The following is a 19,515-nucleotide window of genomic DNA, read 5'->3' as shown; positions in this document are numbered from 1 at the left end:
AACTTCTGGAAACCAGAAAGAATGTCCCAAAATGACTCTTTGAAGATGCAGAAAAAATGGCTTGCTGTAGTTTCATGACCTTCTGAAGTCTTCTCTCAGGAAGCATAATTCAGAAAAACAAGTCACCACCCTTGCTTTTAAAATTCACAAGCCTGTACATGTGAATTGAAAGAGCACGTGAAGGAGACCAATGGGACAGGCATGGCAGCCTAGCCCTTGGTGCCGCCTCTCCTCTCGGTGAGGTCCAGTCTGCTCCGAAAAGGCATTGCCAGGCTCTGGGCCACATGGACTCTTGAGTTCAATTCTTTGTCCTTCCCTGGTATTTCATGAACATTTGTTGATTTGCAAAATAGATAATCAAACAGCACAGACAATCCTAGATCAAAATAAATAAAATGAAGTTAGAAATGTGTCCCACCTCACCGACCTGCCGAGCTGCCTGGTCTCTCCTGCTGTGTTTCACTTACACAGACAGATAACGGGGGGAATTATTCCAGCTGTGCACTGTGAGGTTTGGGCCACGCGGAAGATCACAGTGAGACGTGGAATAGCACTGGTGGGGGAAGAGAAATGATAATTCCCCTAGATCTGGCCTGAGGGTGATGGGAGGCAGGTTCCTAGAGACGATGTGTTTGGCCCAAGTTTGAAATTTGTGTGAGAGTCAATGGTTGGTGATGAAGGAAAAATATATTCCAGGAAGGGGTAGAGAGGAGGAAGGGATTCATTTGGTTTCTCAGGTCAAGAAACAGCTGCTGGATGCTGCTTACTCCTGTCCAGCCAGGTGAAGGAGTCAGGGTGCTGGTGGTGGTGGCATTTTAGAGTCTAAATTTAGAGCCATTGCTATATTCTGTAGTGTGGATCTTGAACATGCCCTGAAGAATGCGTGTATTGCAGATTTGGTGTTCAGCCTAGGATGTCATTAGGACCGTGGTTCTAAATGCATGGGTTGCAACCCCTCTAGGGCTGAAAGACCCTTTCACAGGGGTCACTTAAGACTGTCCTGCAGATCAGATGATTGTTAATAGTAGCAAAATTATAGTTATGAAGTAGCAACAAAAATAATTTTATGGTTGGGGGTCACCACAGCTTGAGGAACTGTATTAAAGGGTCATAGCGTTGGGAAGGCTGAGAACCATTGTATTAGGATACAGTAGAACCTTTAGAAAGTAGGGCCCACTGGGAGGAAAATAGGCCAACGGGGCCCCGATGGCTAGTGTTGTGGCAACCTGACACACGCTTGAGTCATTCAGGAAAAGGGACCCTGAATTGGGAAAATGCCCCCACTAGATTGGCCTGTGGTGGTTTTGTTTTTTAAGTGACCTATGTGGGAGGTCCCAGCCCATTGTGAGTAGTGCCACGCCTGGACAGGCGGTCCTAGGTCCTAGAGTTTATAAGAGACGCCAACGAGCAATCAGGGAAGAGCATCCCCTCCCTCCACAGCCTCTGCTTTAGCTCCTGCCTCCAGGTTCCTGCTTTGGCTCCTGCCCTGACTTCCCTGGACAACAGCCTACAAGCTGTAAGAGTACATGAAGCTCTTCCTCCACAACTTGTTTTATCCGAGGCAGAGAAATCCTAATTGAAACAGGGACGTTTCTTTAATGGGGGTGGGGTCAAGGTCTTGGACCCTTCATCTTTCTCTCTTTCGCTTTCTAGCTTCAATGAACCCATCTTTGCGCTACCACGTGTTCCTGACCATGCTATGCGACTTCACCACAGGCTGAGAAGCAACAGTATAAACCTGTGAAAGCCTCTGCCCAAATAAACACTAGCTTCTCTTCCAGTTCCTTCATCTCAGTGATGGAAAGCTGACAAGCACCGTGTGCCCCAATTATTCTGCATTGTCTCATTTTTATGGCTAATCCGAATGGTCCACGCCTTCTCTGAAATGAGTTGCTGTTAGTGGAGCATTGCTTGCTGAGTACACTCTACATAGCTGTCATGGGACAAAGCCGTTCCCTCCTTGGGCATTTTCAGAACCTGCTTTATCTGGGAGGCACACCAAGCTGTTTGCTTATAAAGAACATATAGACACTGAAAACAGCAGAGGTGACAGCTGCATGGCATAGAGGTGTTGGGAAAGGACAGCTGATGCATTCTACTCCTGGGTCACTGATGGAAGGTACTGAGCTTCCCTAACAAGCAGCTCCCCAAACCCCAGTGGCCTAACCAGGCACGTAGTTCTCCTTGATCTCCGTGAGTGGCTGTCCTGGGCAGTGGTCCTCAGTGCTAACTCCTTCCCTGAGAAGCTGTGCCATCTCTCCTGGGACCTCCTGTTTCCTCTACTGAATCTTTTCATTAAAGCCAAAACTGAATTCCAGAGGGATTACACAGAATATTTGATACATCACATCTACTGACATTCTACTGGCCCAGACCTCTTCACATAGCCTCATTCTTCCTGCAAAGGAGGCTGGGAAATGTGGGCTTCCTGTGTGTCTAGAGAAAGGAAATCAGCTTAAAAAGTGTCCTCTCGAACACTCTTCCATTGCTGCTGGGACTGGAAACTTGTACAGACACTGTGAAAATCAGTATGGCGATTTCAAGACCCTGCAATATCACTGTTGGGCGTATACCCAAAGGAGGCACCACAAGGACATTTGCTCAACTATGCTCATAGCAACATTACTCGTAATAGCTAGATCTTGGAAACAATCTAGATACTCCTCAACTGAAGAATGGATAAAGAAAATGTGGTACATTTACACAATGGAGTAGTACTCAGCAGTAAGAAACAATGACATCCTAAAATTGTAGGCAAATGGACAGAACTGGGAAAAAAAATTCTTAGTGAGATAACTCAGAACCAGAAAGATAAATATAATATGTACGCACTTAATAAGTGAATACCAGACATAAGACATAAAGCAAAGGATACCCGGCCTACAATTCACAACCCCAGAGAAGCCAGAACCCTCTTCCAGAAGCAAATGCAGAAATCCACAACTAATCATTGGGCCAAGCTCTTGGAGTACAGTCAAAGTGAGGGAGAAGCAATAATATGAACAAAGGAGTCAAGACCATGATGGGGAAACCCACAGAATCAGCTGACCTGAGCTACTGAGAGATCACTGACTCAGACATGAAAATTGGGAATCTGCATTAGACCAGACTAGACTCCCTGAATACAGGTGACAATGGTGTGACTGGGACAATATATGAGGCCACTGGCCGTGCGTCTAAGATCTAACACTAATGCATAAACTGACTTAGGGGAGCCCGTTCTATATGGAGAGATACCTTGCTCAGCCTAGACACAGGGATATGGTAGGTGGAGAGGTGCCTTGGTCCTGCTTCAATGAGATGATGGGACAGGCTTAGAATTCCTAGGGGAGGACTTGTCCTCTCCATGAAGCAGATGGGAGGAGGGGGGAATGGGAGGGGAGGAGGGAAGGAGAACTGGGATTGGAATATAAAATATAAATTAATTTAAAAATATGAAAAAAAGAATAATAAAAAAAAAGTGTCCCCTCAGACTCTACCACAGCCGGGTCATAGGAAACACAGCAAGATACAAAATTTGGGCTCTGCCACAGACTTGCTAAGTGGCCTTAGATGGTCATTATATTACAGTTGTCTACAATATTATGTCTCTTCCTATTCCTAAGGTTAATGATGTTTGCTCTGTACCTTTAAGTGAGTTTGCATCATTGTGAGCAGTAGGAAGCACAGCCTGCTGCTTTACTTTTTTAAGATTACCAGGATAGTCGCTTGCTCAATGGATATTGAGCACCATGCCGGCTATAGATAAATTCTGCTCTCTGACCATGCCTGCCGGTGGTAAGATGGGTGCCAAATAATCTGTAAAGAAGTAGTATGGTTATGTGACACACATGCTTCATGTATGGTGCCTGAAGGGCTCAGGTGGGCCTCTGTGAGGAAGTAATCCTTGAGCTGAGACCTAAGATAAGGTGACGCAGATGTAGAATATCAGGAAGACGCATTGGCCAAGCAGCGGGCCCTGAGGTGGGAGCCATCGTTGGAGTGTTCTTCAAACAGTGGAGTGGTGGCATGGTGGTCACACTGCGTGGGAAGATACATGCGACGGTCAAGCGCTGTGTCACGCAGGGCCTTGACCTCTCTACCTCAGTTTCCATCAGCTTCATGGAGTGGCTGCGATGGTTGTGCGAGATAACTTGTACTGTGTTTAGAAATGTACCTGACACCTGAGGGTCAAGTTTATTATGGCTCCAAAGGCAGTGGGGAAGTTTGGGATGATTTCCAGCAGGGCAGTGTGACCAGGTCTCTGTAGACTCCAGTAGATGGGTTTTCTCACCTCTAGGTGTGAAAGGAGTTTAATATTTTTTTTCTTTTCTTTTTTTTTTTTTTCTTTCTTTTTTTTTTTTTTTTTTGGTGAAACTCCCAGGGACAAAAGGAAATGTTCACAATATTATGTGCTGTTTCTATTAAAACTGTTTTATTCTCTAAACATGGACAAGACTGCTCTTAAAAATAGTATTGAGATACACACAGGCTATATACGAACAAGATCTTGTAAGCCTCTGATCTATTCCCATCTTGAAAAACAGCCAAATATTTATGCATACTTTTAATGTAAAATTTCCAGATCTACATATGGGGTGCATGTGCAGGGTAACAGTAGGCCACCTTCTCAGGTTTGATGTGAGTGAACTAGTCTGAGTGTCAGAGCATGACTTACCATGTCTGTCTGTAGGAAAGAGAAATCCTAGCGGCTGGAAATGATGGCTTGAAAGAAAGAAAAGAAAGAAAGAAAGGAAGGAAGGAAGGAAGGAAGGAAAAGAAAAAAAGAAATTAGGCATGCTGCAGAAACAGGTCTTTTTTCTCAAAGTAGTAAGTGATATGTTGGTGGACGGGAGCTGTTGAGCCAGGAGCAGAGCCAGGAGCAGAACCTCCTGTAGAGGTGCTCTCCACAGCAAAGCCGCCTGTGGATTTGCATTTTGCTCATCCTTCCCTGAAAATGCAAACTGCCAACTGAGAATTCACTTCCCCTATTTGCTGGCAGAAGCCCCGGCATCAAGTGACTTGGCAAGTGTGCCTGTGACAATAAGGACATCCCAGGGGCTGTGGGTGAACCAAGGTCATTGTCGCAGCTGTTGGCCTTGGTCCGCACAGGCCTCAGCTGTTGATTGTTTCTCCTCCAGGCAGATAATGAATCCCCTAGCCAATATCGTCTCACAAAACAACAGTGTCATCTAATTGCCACCAAAATAAATAATTGTCAAGTGCCTGCATCATATGTGAGCATTTGGAGATTTGGAATAAAACGTTTCCAATGAGCAACGCTTTGCTTTTGTGAGAATCCTTAAACGTTACGCTGCATTTTCTCTTAGGTTCCTAGATCATATCTCTGGAGCGTCTGGAACTTGCACAATTAGTACAAATATTTAGCAATTAGAATGCAACCAGGGAGTGCTGGGATATGTGGCTTAGCTGATAGAGGCTTGTCTGGTGAGCCTAAGACCCTAGGTTCAGTTCCTAGCACATTATAAAGCACAGCCCGATGGCACATGTAGTTCCGGCATGTGGGAAGTGGAGGCAGGAGGATCAGAATTTCACACCCTATGTAATTACATAGCAAGTTCCAGTGCCAGCCTGGACTACTTGAGACCATGCCTCAAAGTGGGGTTTAAAAATGCCCTCTTGGGGTTTTTCCAGTACAGTTTCCACTGTGGGTTGTATATGGGTTTGACAGAAAACTTAAATGACACAGAAAGTACATTATTTTAGTGTAGTCAAATAAAACATGCCCTGGGTGGGGGGAGGTTAATGTTAGTTAATGTTAGTGTCTCCCTGGCTTTCAATTCTGAGGTCCTCCATTAAGATGGATATGGAAGCCAATCAGCTTAAGCTTGCAGGTATGCATTTCCAACATGGACCTTTATCATGTCATGAGAACATCTTTACAGGAGAAAAGCCTGAGAGTGAACTCATGTGACCGAAGGAATAAAGCACGTGATCTGAACTTTAGGGCCGAACAACTTGAATAAAGAAAGTAAAAGACACATGACTGAGACTGATGGCCAGCGACCCCACCAAATGCTTTTGTAGATATTTTCTCCTTCTTCCTCACAGGACAAAGAAGGAAGCATCCTAAGAACTGCATGGAGAAACTAGGAAATATGACAAGGGAAAAGATTGTACTTTCCACTCAGGGAAGACAAATAAAAATGTTTTAAAACATAGTGATTTCTTTAGAAGAGATCTATCAACAAATCTCCAATTAATATAGATTTTCCTGGCCTCAACTGAACGATCTGAAAATTAACTACAAATTGCCAAATAAGTCCTTAACTTTAAACTTCACAGAAGCATTCTATGTAGTTGCTTCATTTGCAAAACAAACAAACAAAACAAAAAATGTTTCCAAGTCTTTCATTGCCAAGCAACATGTCTGGGTAACACAGTATTTTAGAATATGTAAATATGCACCAATAAAAACAGTCAGAACTGATATTCTTTATAGACAATGATACCAGCTAATGAGATTTGTCTAGTATTCTGTGGCTTTGTTGAGATAATTCTTTTACAGAATAGGGGTCGTGTACCTTACAGAATTGTTGAGCTTAGCAAAGGCCAGTAAGGACTAATATTCTTATTCTGAAACAGTGTGCTGGACACTCTTCCTGGCTTAGTTTAGCCCTGAGAAGAAAATCACCTTGAGTCATTTACTTATTTGTTTATGAGTGGGTATTGCTGGGATCGAACCCAGTACGTCACACATGCCAGGCAAAGACTCTGCACTGAGGCACACCTTGGCCTAGTATAGTGCACTCTGCTGCCTTCAGTGCTGACAGGCCATACATGTTGCTTCTTTGACAGCTTTTCATCTGCCTTTTTCCCTTGACAGGTCCCTGAGGGCAAAGTGGTCGTTCTGAATTTCCGATTCATAGACCTGGAGAGTGACAACCTGTGTCGTTATGACTTCGTGGATGTGTACAATGGCCATGCCAATGGCCAGCGCATTGGGCGCTTCTGCGGCACATTCCGACCTGGATCCCTTGTGGCCAGTGGCAACAAGATGATGGTACAAATGATTTCCGATGCCAACACTGCTGGTAGTGGCTTCATGGCCACATTCTCCGCTGCTGCACCAGACGGAAAAGGTACCCGTTTTCACACAGGACGGTGACAATAGTGATGACAGGTCACAGGGATTCATTACCTTCTGTGTGCCAGGCTCTATTCTTGGTGCTGTTCAAAGTGCAATAGCAGTTCTCAAAGAGCTAAGGGATGCCAACAAGTCACCAAGAGATCACTCTAAAAAGTCAAAGATAGAAATTCATTGGGTTAAATGAGAAGCTTGAATATATCTTCACAGATGTGCAAGCCACTACTTTGCCTCATCCGGCAGAAAGGCACGGCCAATGTATCTTTCTCTCAGTGTTTACTTACATTCATGTGCCTGTGCAACTCATTAAGAGCCTCAGTGAAATCACATATTATTTCATAACTTTCTTGTTTTACTTAACACCATGTCAGGGTATTTTCATGTCAGTTTTAGGAGCACTCTAGGAAAGCACTTTGAAGGATGACTGCAGCAGGCAGGATGTCCAAATCTCCAGACCTCTGCCGGAGGATACCTGCTCATTTGCCTCGGGTTTGGGTCACATAACCACATTGAGACATCAGAAGACCCGACTGAGGGCTGACAGTACAACCCGAGCGCTGAGGGGGAAATCCTAGCAGGCTGCCACAAAAGCATAGAGTTCAAAATTACACGGAAAATTTACCCACATCTTTGACAGCATACAATTTCATAGGGGGTTTCTGGGGGGACAGGAGGTTGGAGAGATGGCTCATGTGTTAAGAGGATTGACTGCTCTTCCAGAGGACCTGGATTCAATTCCGAGAACCCACATGGCAGCTCATTGGTGTCTGGGACTCCAATTCCAGGGGACTGGACACTCATGGCAAAACACCAATGCACAAAAAATAAATTAAATAAAAAAAAAAAACACTACAATTTTGGGACAAAGACCCAAACACAGATTAGAGTCTCTGGTCAAGGAGACAGATTGTTTAAGTGTAGCTAAGTGTCTACTAGGAGAAAAATTATTTTTCATAGGAATATAACAGAATCTAGAGTATAATGTAGCCCATTCATGTTACATTCATGCGAAGAAAAAGGCAGTCAGTAGAAAAACCCACCATAAATCAGAGGTTGCAATTAGCAGATGAATGCTTCATTTTTCAATTGGGCTATTTATTAAATTTATGCATTGGTCATAAATTGATCCAATAGGAGACAAGTGCAAGTATAAAGAATAGATAGACAGACAGATTTGAGGAATGGCTCACTACAAGCAACGCTTTAAGCAGCAATTGTGAATTTGTTTCCGGAATTCCAGTCACCCAGGAAGCTGAGGCAGGAAGATTTTAAGTTGAAGGCTAGCCAGGGCAACAGAACAGATCCTTTATTGTGGGGGAGGGGAGCGGGGTGTGGCCTAGTGCTAGAATGCTCACTCAACCTGTGCAAAGTCCTGGGTTCAGTTTCCAGTATCGAGGAAGGGGGAAGGTTTCAGGGTTTAAGAGGAATGTATGTAGGATAAATAAATTTAAAAAGCACAGAAACAAACAAGCAAACAAAGAATAAGGTAATGATTTTAGAGTTAGAAAATATAGAATTTGATATCTTGTAATTTGCCCAACAAGTAGCCTGGAAGTTACAGAGACAGTTCCCCACAAATAGAAGTTACTAGTCTGAAATCAGCACAGAAAAGAATGAAGAAAGGGGAGACCAAAAGACCAGAGAAATAGTATTAAATTATCTAATGCATGTATGAGTTTTACCTCTAAAACAATGATAATAGTACTGAAAAGTTTCTGCAACCCAATAAACCTCTCCATCCATGCAGCAATCTAAATCAGACCAATTCAAACCAAATTAGAAAAAGCCCATGTTTAATGGAACATGGCTCCCGGATGGTCTTCCAGTCCCCCAGAGGGGAGACAGGAAAGAGAGATCTGAAAACCACAAGTCTATTTTCTGGGAGGCAAATTAAATACCCTCTGGGAGTGTTTCTGAGCATCTGGGGAGGGCTCATCATTTGTTTGGCTTTCTGAGATGCAGAAGCATTTAGAGGGAGATAAGGGAGGGGGCTTGGGTGAAATTTCCACCATAACATCCCAGACTCTTTGGGTATATGGATGCCAGGGGCTGGGGTGAAGCTTTGACCATAATAAATACAGAAACAAAGACATGAATTGATGCAGTCAAGAAGAAAATTAACTCTAAATAGGATAAATAAAAAAGGAATACACAAATAAAAAACCTTAGTCCATTATAATTGAATCACAGAACTCAAAAGATAAAATTCCTAAAGCCAAGCAGGTAAACCGAGAGGAGAACGAAGAGCGGAGCTTGACCTTCCGTTGTGAGCGGCAGAGGGAGCAGAGGGCAGTGTCACGGCCTCTTTCAAGTCCTGGGATGAGGATGCCTAGCATCTTCAGCCAGCTTTCCAACATGAAAGCGAGGGGAAAGCACTTTCTAGTGCTGTGAATATCCCAGAGACATTTTTATATCTGTGCCACCGGAAATGCTGATGGCAGCACCTCTTGTCAAGGGAAGTGAGAGCAGGGGCTGACCTGACCTGAAGGTGGTGAAGGATGCCCACTGGAAATGGTTAGCATAGAAGAGCACACACTATATCTATCTTTGGATTTCTTCTCACAGCCTTCATGACTAAAACAAGAGCTTTGCATTACGGAAGATATAATGTCTTATATTTGACAACAAAGAATGGCTAGATGTAACCACACACACACACACACACACACACACACACACACACACATGCGCGCACGTGCACACGCGCGTGCGCTCGCGCACATACTACACATGAAAATGTTCACAATGATCTCGGTATAGGTTACGATGAGTTATGTGTGTAGAGCATCCATTAAAAACCTGAAGATCTATGATTAACAGACAAAAGATTTAAATAGAAAACCAAAATTACCTACTTTAAGAAAGCTTAATAAAAGGTGAGAACAAATTGGAAAAAATAGCAACAGGCACACTAAAGCCAAGACATCCATAAATACACTAGGTATAAGGGATTAATCACTCAAGTAGAAGAAAGTTATTGTTAGGAATGATTAAAAGCCAGTCCCAGGCAAGTGTTGTCTATCAAAAACCACTTGAAATACAAAGGCCAAATAGATTGAAAATAAAAGCATGAGAAAGATATTTACCAAGTGAACTTCATTAAAATTAAAAAGGCACTTACTAAATTACACCATTATAGATATGAACAGCAGTCCACACCACTAATGGAAATATCAAGTGTCAGTCCATACTCAGAATACATAAAAATAACACCCAACAATAGAAGGATCTCAGTGAATACAAACTGAGTGAAAAACTTGCACAAGCGTTTTGCAGAGGATGCTATGAATGGCCAGTATCATTAATCACCAGAAAAATGCAAATGGAGGCAGTGAGGGTCTGAGAGATGGCTCAATGATTCGAAGAACTGGCTGGTCTTCCAGAGGACTAAGATCTGGAACTCTAGTCCTGGGAGATCTGGTGCTTTTCCTCTGGCCTCTGTGAGCACTGCACATACATGGTGCATGGATAGGACATCCATGCAAACACTGAGAGTACATATAAACATATTTTCTACACATTTCTACTTCCCCATTAGGTTGGCTAAAACCTGATAACAATGTGTGTTACCAAAGATGAGCAGTAACCAATCATCTCCCTTCTTGAGAGGTATAAAATGATAATAGACTCTTTGGTGCTGGGAGGAATTTTGGTGGTGTTGATTGTTTAGTGAAGTGAAACAGCTGTATCTATTCTGGCTCAGTAATGCATTTTCAGGTATTAATGTAAAACAAAATGAAAATACACATCAACAAAAAATATGTGCACAAAAATAACCTAGCCTCACTAACAATAGCCTATTGAACTCTAGAACATACTATATGTGTTACTAGATGTTATATAGTGGTTATACATATATATATATATATATATATATATATGTATATATATATATATATATATATGTATGTATATATGGAGAGAGAAGAGAATACTAGATACTAGTAATGAGAAGCTAATTTGAAATTTGTTCACGGGACTTTAATAAGTAACCAATGAACCAATGCCTTGAGGATTCTTAGAACCTGGTCCATTGCACTGTCTACAATTCTGAATGAGTGGGAATTTTTTTGTCCCCAAAGAGAGGGAAAATGAACGACAGGAAAGCTGTGGCTCTGAGTCTACTCCTTCCCTCTCTTGTGTGACCTGTCAGGCTGTCGGTGAACTGGCTGTGGGGATAACATATCTGTAACCACAGCAACAGGAGTTGGAGGCAGGAGGACCACAGCCAGACTCAGACATATAGTGCACTGATGTCCGCCTGTGCTGTGTGAGACCATCTCAAAAGCAAACAGATAAGATGTGTAGAGTAGACTGTGGTCATTACTTTGAAAAGAAAACTGACAAGCCCCTCCCATTGCCTTGATGTGCTTTGATATCCCTAATGTTCTTATTTCTAACCTCCGGGTGATTGTACTACTGTGACCTAAACTTGTATGTTTTTTCATATTTAATGACTTTAGGAGACAGGTATTGTGGAGGGCGCCTCGAAAAACCTTCCGGCTCCTTTAAAACCCCCAACTGGCCAGACCGAGATTACCCCATAGGAGTTACATGTGTGTGGCACATCGTAGCCCCAAAGAACCAGGTAAGGCTCCAGAAAATGTGACGAAAGTGATTATGTGTGAATTGCCCACGGTGTAAGCCTCTGCCTCTGGGGCTGGAGAGTTAAAGACCCAAGGAGGAAAGCCCAGGTGGACACCAGTACTCACTCTTATTCTTACAAAGACCCAGGCTAAAGTTGCCCTTGGCACTCTTTGACTTGCAAAGTCATAGATTTGATTTTCTATTATGTAATTGTAACTATCAAAACAGTTTTGAAAATACAAATTGTAAGCAAATTCCAACTGGTACTGTGTAGGCCAGGGGCAGATGTAGTATGGGGAGGAGATGCACATCCCAGCATCTCCTTTGCTCTCTTAGTCAGTCTACCTCATCCAGGGCATGCCTCACTGCAGCCCAGCCAGCCAGCAGCTCCAGAGCCTTCAAGGAACCCCTATCTCTGGTGATAACGGGTCAGCTTTTGAGTATTGGGGTTGTTTGAAACAAAATGTGTGCAAACTCTTTATCTGGATTCCTCAATAGCAGTGGTTTCCAGCATTCCTAATGCTGGAACCCTTTAATACAGTTCCTCATGGTGTGGTGACAGCAACCATAAAATTATTTCATAACTGTAATTTTGCCACTGCTAAGAAACATAATGTAAATATCTATCTGATATGTGGCCCCCAAAGGGTCGTGACCCACAGTTGAGAACCACTGCTCTAAAACAATCAGCTGAAATCCAGGTTACCAGTGTTTATTAATATGTGGTCATTTGAATTCTTGACCTTTCCTAGAAACAACTACATATCACATTGTAGAATTTGATGCAGGAGTAGGAGGGATCTTGCTGTAGAAAAAATTAAAAATCAATTTGTAAAATTATTCTTGTTTCAAACATTGCTGACTTTAGTCTAAACACTCTCTAGTGAGCATCACAATACTAATTTTTAAATTATTTTTGATCTATTTTTATTTTCTGTGTATGAGTATGTTGTCTGAATGTGTGTCTGTGCGCCATGTGTGTGTCCGGTGCCTGTAGAGGCCAGAAAAAGGGAATCTGATTCCCTGGAACTGGACTCACAGATGATTATAAATGGCTATGAGCGTGCTGAGACTTGAACCCTGGCCCTCTGGAAGAGCAGCAAGTGCTCTTACCCACTGAGTCATCTCTCCAGCCCCAAGATACTTACCACATATTTGTTTTTAATGTCAATTACAATTCAGGAAAATGCACCATGCAAGTCACTGAGGTAAACACATATACATACAAATGCACACATCCATACTGGCCATATCTCAAAACTCAGTCTTCATTTAAAGACTAGAGATGTGGCCTTTTTTTTTTTTTTTTCTTTTTTTTAAATAATGAAAGACCACATATCTGTCGAAGAGATTACAGTTTATAGTAATATTTGAAAGTAAATTTTTGAAATATTTAAAACCAGTATGCAATTCTTGAAATTGTGTTGATAATTTCTCTATGACATTGTTACTACAGCTGACCAAATAAAGTCAATGTCGTTAGCTTTCAAATTACAGTCCCATATCTCTTGTGATTCCTTCTCCCATTATTGGGAGCCTCAGGGTTTTTTTTGTTTTGTTTTGTTTTGTTTTGTTTTGTTTCACTCAGCTGAATTTTTCACCAGCATCTGGGTACTTGGAACCCTCGGGCAGTTCCAAAGAGGAAAAACATCCCAAACATCCCGAAAACCAAATCCTGAGGAATTTCTGTGCAAGCCTGTGGAATGTTCTTCAAAAGCACTGCTTCTGGGTTCTGTCCCAGCCTTCCCCTTTCTCCTCTTAGTCCTTTTTAATCTCCTCTCCAAAAGCTTTTTAATTTTTAGGGCAAGAAATTTCAGCCAATTTTTAAATGGAAAGTATTTTATTAGTTTTTGGTGAGAAGTCAGTGGCTTCCCAAAGGAGGTAGAAAGCAATTTTTAGCATGAGTAAGATGGTACTTACTCCCCCAACACAGACACAGGCTTTTTAAAGGCAGGTAAATGTCTACATGGACAGCCTTATGATCCCATCAAAATTGACCTGTGTCCAACCATAATGTCATTGCTTTTACCTTTGCAATTAATGTGCAAGCATCTTGCGCTGGGAATAAATACCCTTCGTCTAGTGGGGATTAATTTCCATAACCTCCCTGAATTAGCAGAGTCCCTGGTTACCTATTGCCCAGCAAGACTGGATAACAGCTGAGTGCCACAGTCATTAAAGACCCAGGGAGACTTTTCTAGGTTCACATACTGAACAAAGCCACTTGTTAGGGAGGCTGGGGGACGATGATGGCTTATGAAATGAAAATGTGTTGTTCATGTGAATGATTTAGGACACAAAAAAAAGAAAGAAAAGGAAGCCTCTGATACTCACACAGGGCTTCTGTGCAACCTCTTCGAAAACCAACCACACCCCACATGACATGCTCAGAGTGTATACACAGAGCAGGCATCTCTGTTTAACAACTCTAGTCAGTTCCCACCTCCCTGAACCTTTCATCCCAAAATTGACTCCCTTACGTGTGAGTAGGATGTTTGTCTCCTCTCAAAAAGAGAAATCTACACGTCCCATGGCCACACACACCATGCACACATGCCACACCCAGAGGTAATACAATATGAGGATCATCTCAGGTAAAACTTTTGATTTCTGTTCATTTTTTTTCCAGAGAATGATGGATTTGGTATACAAGTACTTTTATCACCCCAACACACACCCAGTCATCCAGATAAAAACCAGCCTTTTTATTTTCTTTTTCTTTCTAGCTTTATTGAGGTATAGCTGCAAATAAAAATTGTATATGCCTACAGTATAGAGAGTGATACTTTGATGATGCATATATTGTGAAATATTGCAATTAATCAATTAGCATATCTTTCACCTAGTATAGTTACACATATGGTTATACACACTGACAACATGTAAAATCTATGATCTTAGCAATTTTTCAAATGTACATTATTATTATTTATAGTTGCCATAATAGAGCTCCAGCACCAATTACAGGGGGGATTTCCACTCAAGGTTATTCAGATTATTGACGTTTCCATGCTGTGTTTTTCCTGAAGCTTATAGAGTTGAAGTTTGAGAAGTTTGATGTTGAGCGTGATAACTACTGCCGATATGACTATGTGGCTGTGTTCAATGGCGGGGAACTCAACGATGCTAAAAGAATCGGAAAGTACTGTGGTGACAGTCCACCTATGTAAGTCGTGCCTATCGGTGTCACTAATATTTTAATGACTCTAAACCTACGTCCTACTATTTCCCTAAATACCTTTATTTCCTAAAAATATTACGTTGCTGTTTGTTGGCAAAGCTTGGATCCCATAGCAGTGGATCCCTGTCCAGCAGCATCAGCAAAGAGCAGCCACCTGAACAGAGTCCAGCAGCCAGAACAAATAGAGGCGGGGCTGGTGGTGCTTCAGGGGTAGACATGCCACCTGTGTCGCAGACCTGCTAAGGGGAGCTCAAGCACGGGAATGAATGGAAACCTGAGGGGGGGAAAAAGCCAGGGACTTATTTCTCTAGGAGGATCTGTGTAGCATTGAAACCACTGTTCCTCTGGTGTTTATCAGAGCTCTGGAGAAAAACCTTATTGACTGGTGTTGGGGACTAGACTGGATTGGCAACTGCCCATCAGCCCTGATGATGGGATGTGGGCATTTTGCCCCCTCCCTAGCCAGGGTCATGCTATGCAAGGCCAGCTACAGACTGGGGTGAGGATCTGGTGGGGATAGGGGGTGTAGTCTGCGAAGGGGCACTTGATATGCCCCACCCCCACCCCCCGTATGTATGTGGTTAAATGTTCCGGACACTGGGATGTGAAATGCTTTGTTTGCTGTTCCAGAATTACCTCCCAGAAGGGGAACTTGAGCTATTCTGAGCTCCCCATAATTCTGGTGTCTGATCTTATGCCGTTTTTCTGCTTCCCCATCTGCAGCGTATATAAGGAACTGGGACCCTAATAAACTTGCTGGCCTGGGTCATCAGCCCTGCTCTCCTGACCCCACCTTCAACTCTTTCCTTTTGTTATCACTTTATTCCTTTCAATCCCCAGTCCTCGCCCTCAAGACCATCCGGAGCCCCGATACAGCTGTCTGGGTCAGACTTCTTTTCCCACCTGAAGGGGTGTGTGTGTGTGTGTGTGTGTGTGTGTGTGTGTGTGTGTACTGATTTCTGTGGCTTTTTCTTCTCCCTGAATCCATTCTGAAGGAAAAGAAAATATTTTCTCTGTTTTGCTAGACAAAGTGTCTCTGTCCCTGGCCCAACTATGCTAACTTGGGTAGCAATGGGAGAAGCAAGACCTCAAGCAGATCTCTTTCAGATAAAACATCTGAATTTGCCATAAGCATTCAGCTTCTCGGCCCATCTCTGGGTGGGATCTCATCTCCCCTTCCCAGTCATTCATTATGTCAGCTTGCAGATGCAGCCCTGTGTCCTCAGTGCACTGTGAACCTGTTATGTTTCCATAAAGTGCCACAACAAAAATCTACAAATCAATTTCTGATGCAATGTTTCCCAGTTAGTTCAAAGAAAAGTCAGTGTGGTCACCAGAATGACACTTGCCTGTGTAGAAGGCCAGCCTGATTGGATTTCCACTGGACCTATAGGGAGTACTTGCTGCAATCTATCATTTAAGCGTGTTTTGTTTTCATTGTAGGTGAGAATCGTGTACAGGGTAGTTTAAATTTTTTATTTCATGTTTTTCTTTTTCCTGTTTGTTTGTTTGTTTGTTTGTTTGAGACAGGGTTTCTCTGTGTAGCCCTAGCTGTCCTGGAACTTGCTTTGTAGATCAGGTTTGTCTCAAATTCACAGAGATCCACCTGCCTCTGCCTCCCAAGTACTGGTACTAAAGGTGTGCACCACTGCAACCTGGCTTATTTCATGTTTTTCATAAGCAAGTTAAAATGTCTCTGTTAAAATCTTGAATTTCCGAAGCATTATTTACATGGTCCTAGCTGCTTTGGGGACAGGACATCCAGAGGTCATGAGGCTCTAGGGGACGGGACATACAGACAGACAGAGGTCATGAGGCTCCAGCTTCTGTTGATTCCATACCCACTTCAAAAGGGTTTTATTCAAGACGGGCAGTCCACAGTTTTTCCACAGTTCTGTTCAAGAATGGCTCTGCCAGTTCACAGCAGGCGATACCAAAGGGAGCTGCTCATTATGGGCTGTCAGGCCCACAGACTAGAGGGATGCTCCAGAAAAGGACTTCCATCAGATCACTGACTGGTTCAATCTAATAATTAATTTAATCTTTTTCTACTTATGAATTGGTTTTTGATTAAGATCAACCAAATAGCATTGTCATCAATGACAAGGAAATAATAGCAACTGAAATGAGATGACACTTCATACGATTGTCCCCTATGGTTCAAGGGACTTCAGTGCTCTAACCCTGTAGTTCCAACTAACCAACAAGTCCCTAGTGCTGGAGATCTTCATGGTGTCATGGCTACCAATCGGGAGTCACCTGCTCTTTTTCGTTATCAGAACTCCCCCATGGGGATTATAACAGGAAGCGCTGCCATGGCAGGCAGGCGTTAGCCCGCCCTTTAAAAATGAAATGTGCTCTCTTTGAGTCCTCAGCATCTGCTCTGCTCCTTGGCTTCTCCCTCACTAACAGCTGGTGTGAATCCCAGACTTAGTTCAGACTCACAAGTCAGGCAAAGCCTTGGGGGCTTGTGGGAAACAACCATAACCCCAGTGTCCATACTGGTCCCAACATCTTCCACTGTTTGTAGAGTCACTGGGCCCTAGATTCAAATCCTGGTTCCCACGTACTGACTGCAGGAACTTGGGAATATCACTGAGCTCTGGATTCACTTGCCCATTCTACAGGAAGAGGATGATGACAGGGTTCTTGGGAAGCAGAGTGTTGGGTCTTTTATTTTTTCAAGTGTTTTGCATTTTAGGTTTCCACAGAGTTGTTAATCTGTTGTCAAAAATGAATTGAAAACTAAAAGTTTTAACTAGGCACAGTGGTGCAAGCCTTTAGTCCAAACACTGGGGAGGCGGAGACAGGTGGATCTCTGAGTTTGAGGCCAGCCTGGTTTACAAGGCAAGTTTCAGGATAGCCAGGATTACACAGAGAAACCCTGTCTCAAAAAAAAAAAAAAAAGAAAAGAAGGAAGGAAGGAAGGAGATTTGACATTTTCAGAGAGGTACCACATAAACTGTCAATGTGTTTCTCTCCTAGGCCAATCCTGTCTGAGAGAAATGAACTTCTCATTCAATTTTTATCAGACTTAAGTTTGACAGCAGATGGATTTATTGGTCACTACAAATTCAGGCCTAAAAAAATTCCCACAACTACAGCCATACCTGTTACCACTCCATTCCCTGTAACTACAGGTAAGCTCTGGTATTTGCAAGTTGGCACAAATACTTTAGAATTCTAAAAAGAATTCCTTTGAAGTAGAAATTCTTCTTATTTTAAGGCAAAATAAGAAGGTCCCAGAAATGGACATAACTAGATGAAAACTTGTATGAGATGATAATGAGATTTCATGGATAAAAGAAAAACAGGTAAGAATGCTTGCCAGCTAGTGGTTTGCATTAGCCATGGGGAAAAACAATGACCACCTAAGAATCACATACATGACGATAATTTTAACATAAACACTATCTTTATAAACCAAATGTTCCTTCACTAATAATACATGGCAAAATTCTTCCCTTCGTTGCTTTTTAATTGACAATAACTGGTGCATATTTATGCTATGTACAATTTGACCCATGCATACAGTGTACAATGGTTGAACCAGGGTAACCACCATTTTGGTCTCCTTAAGCATTTGTCATCTAGAATTTGAGCTCATCTCTTCTAGTTCTTAGGACTGGGGAGGTTCAGCAGGAAAGGGTACTTGCTGTACAAGGGTGGAGCCTGAGTTTGCTCCCAGGGACCCACATCACAGTGGAAGGAGAGAACTGATCCCACAAAGTTGTCCTCTGACCTCAGCATTCACACCTCTCCATGAGAAATAAAAGGTTTTGAAACTTACTGTTTTGACTGTGTATCATACAATGAATTATGTAGTCACACTTCAGTGCTGTTGAACATTCCTCCCATTTAACTATAAGTTGATGACCGAGGTTTTAGGTCACCTTTTCTTTTGTCTCCCTTCTACTTAGACTTTTCATTTTATTACATAAAATTCTATTTCAGGTCAACGTTCCAGGGCCTTAATGCCTACCAGTTTTTCACAATAGCCAGCTTTAAGGTTTTGCTTTGTTTTCACATCTCAGAAGATGTCAAAATACACACACGCACACGCATTCAAATGGAATAAATCAAACAAAAGTGTTCACTAATTGCCGAAGCTGCAGACAGTTGCTGATCTAAGTAGTGATGAAGGCAATGGACCCTGGTATCTGGCCTCTGTGGCCTACCTGCTCCACCCCGTGGGAATTCAGGAATTCACACTAGAAACCTCAAGTTAGGGCATGGATTAAACTGGGAGATAATGGCACAGGCTTTTTGCCCTCCTCCAATAGGGTTGTCCAGAGCACAGGCACGCCCTGGAGGCTAAATAAAGCTTGTTACTAAATGAATAGTTTACAAGTTAATAGCTTATGTAAGGTTAGGATTTTTACAGCTTTATCCCTGTTAAGTCTGAGCTTTAAAAACTTGAGTTGAAGATTTAATTGAAGATCCTTTAGCATCAAAATGAATTATAAATGCAGTAAATTTTACCATCATAGAATATTACAGTTTGTATATGACTTAGTTTATCTGAATAGTTAAAGCTTAACAAAATACGCAAAGATAAAGAATCTAGACAACTTCTGCTTTCTCTGTGCAGTCTATAAATGGGCCACCTTGTGGCCTGGCTGTGCACTGCCTGGTGTTACTGTCACATGTCCTCTGCCCA

The 19,515-nt window shown here is 42.5% G+C and overlaps 1 protein-coding gene across 1 annotated transcript in view; it reads left to right on the top strand.

Annotated features, from left to right (window-relative positions):
- The window catches only part of Pcolce2 (procollagen C-endopeptidase enhancer 2), a 42,933-nt gene that overhangs the window by 18,320 nt on the left and 5,098 nt on the right, over positions 1 to 19,515 (top strand). Inside the window, exons 3-6 of the mRNA XM_051207110.1 lie at positions 6,827 to 7,082; positions 11,551 to 11,675; positions 14,704 to 14,840; positions 17,841 to 17,995. Coding sequence (XP_051063067.1) covers positions 6,827 to 7,082; positions 11,551 to 11,675; positions 14,704 to 14,840; positions 17,841 to 17,995 — 673 coding nt within the window. The remainder of the gene's footprint in view (positions 1 to 6,826; positions 7,083 to 11,550; positions 11,676 to 14,703; positions 14,841 to 17,840; positions 17,996 to 19,515) is intronic.

Source organism: Phodopus roborovskii, unplaced genomic scaffold (genome assembly GCF_943737965.1).
Source record: "Phodopus roborovskii unplaced genomic scaffold, PHOROB, whole genome shotgun sequence".
Taxonomy (NCBI): domain Eukaryota; kingdom Metazoa; phylum Chordata; class Mammalia; order Rodentia; family Cricetidae; genus Phodopus; species Phodopus roborovskii.
This window is presented reverse-complemented; position numbering and strand designations above follow the sequence as displayed.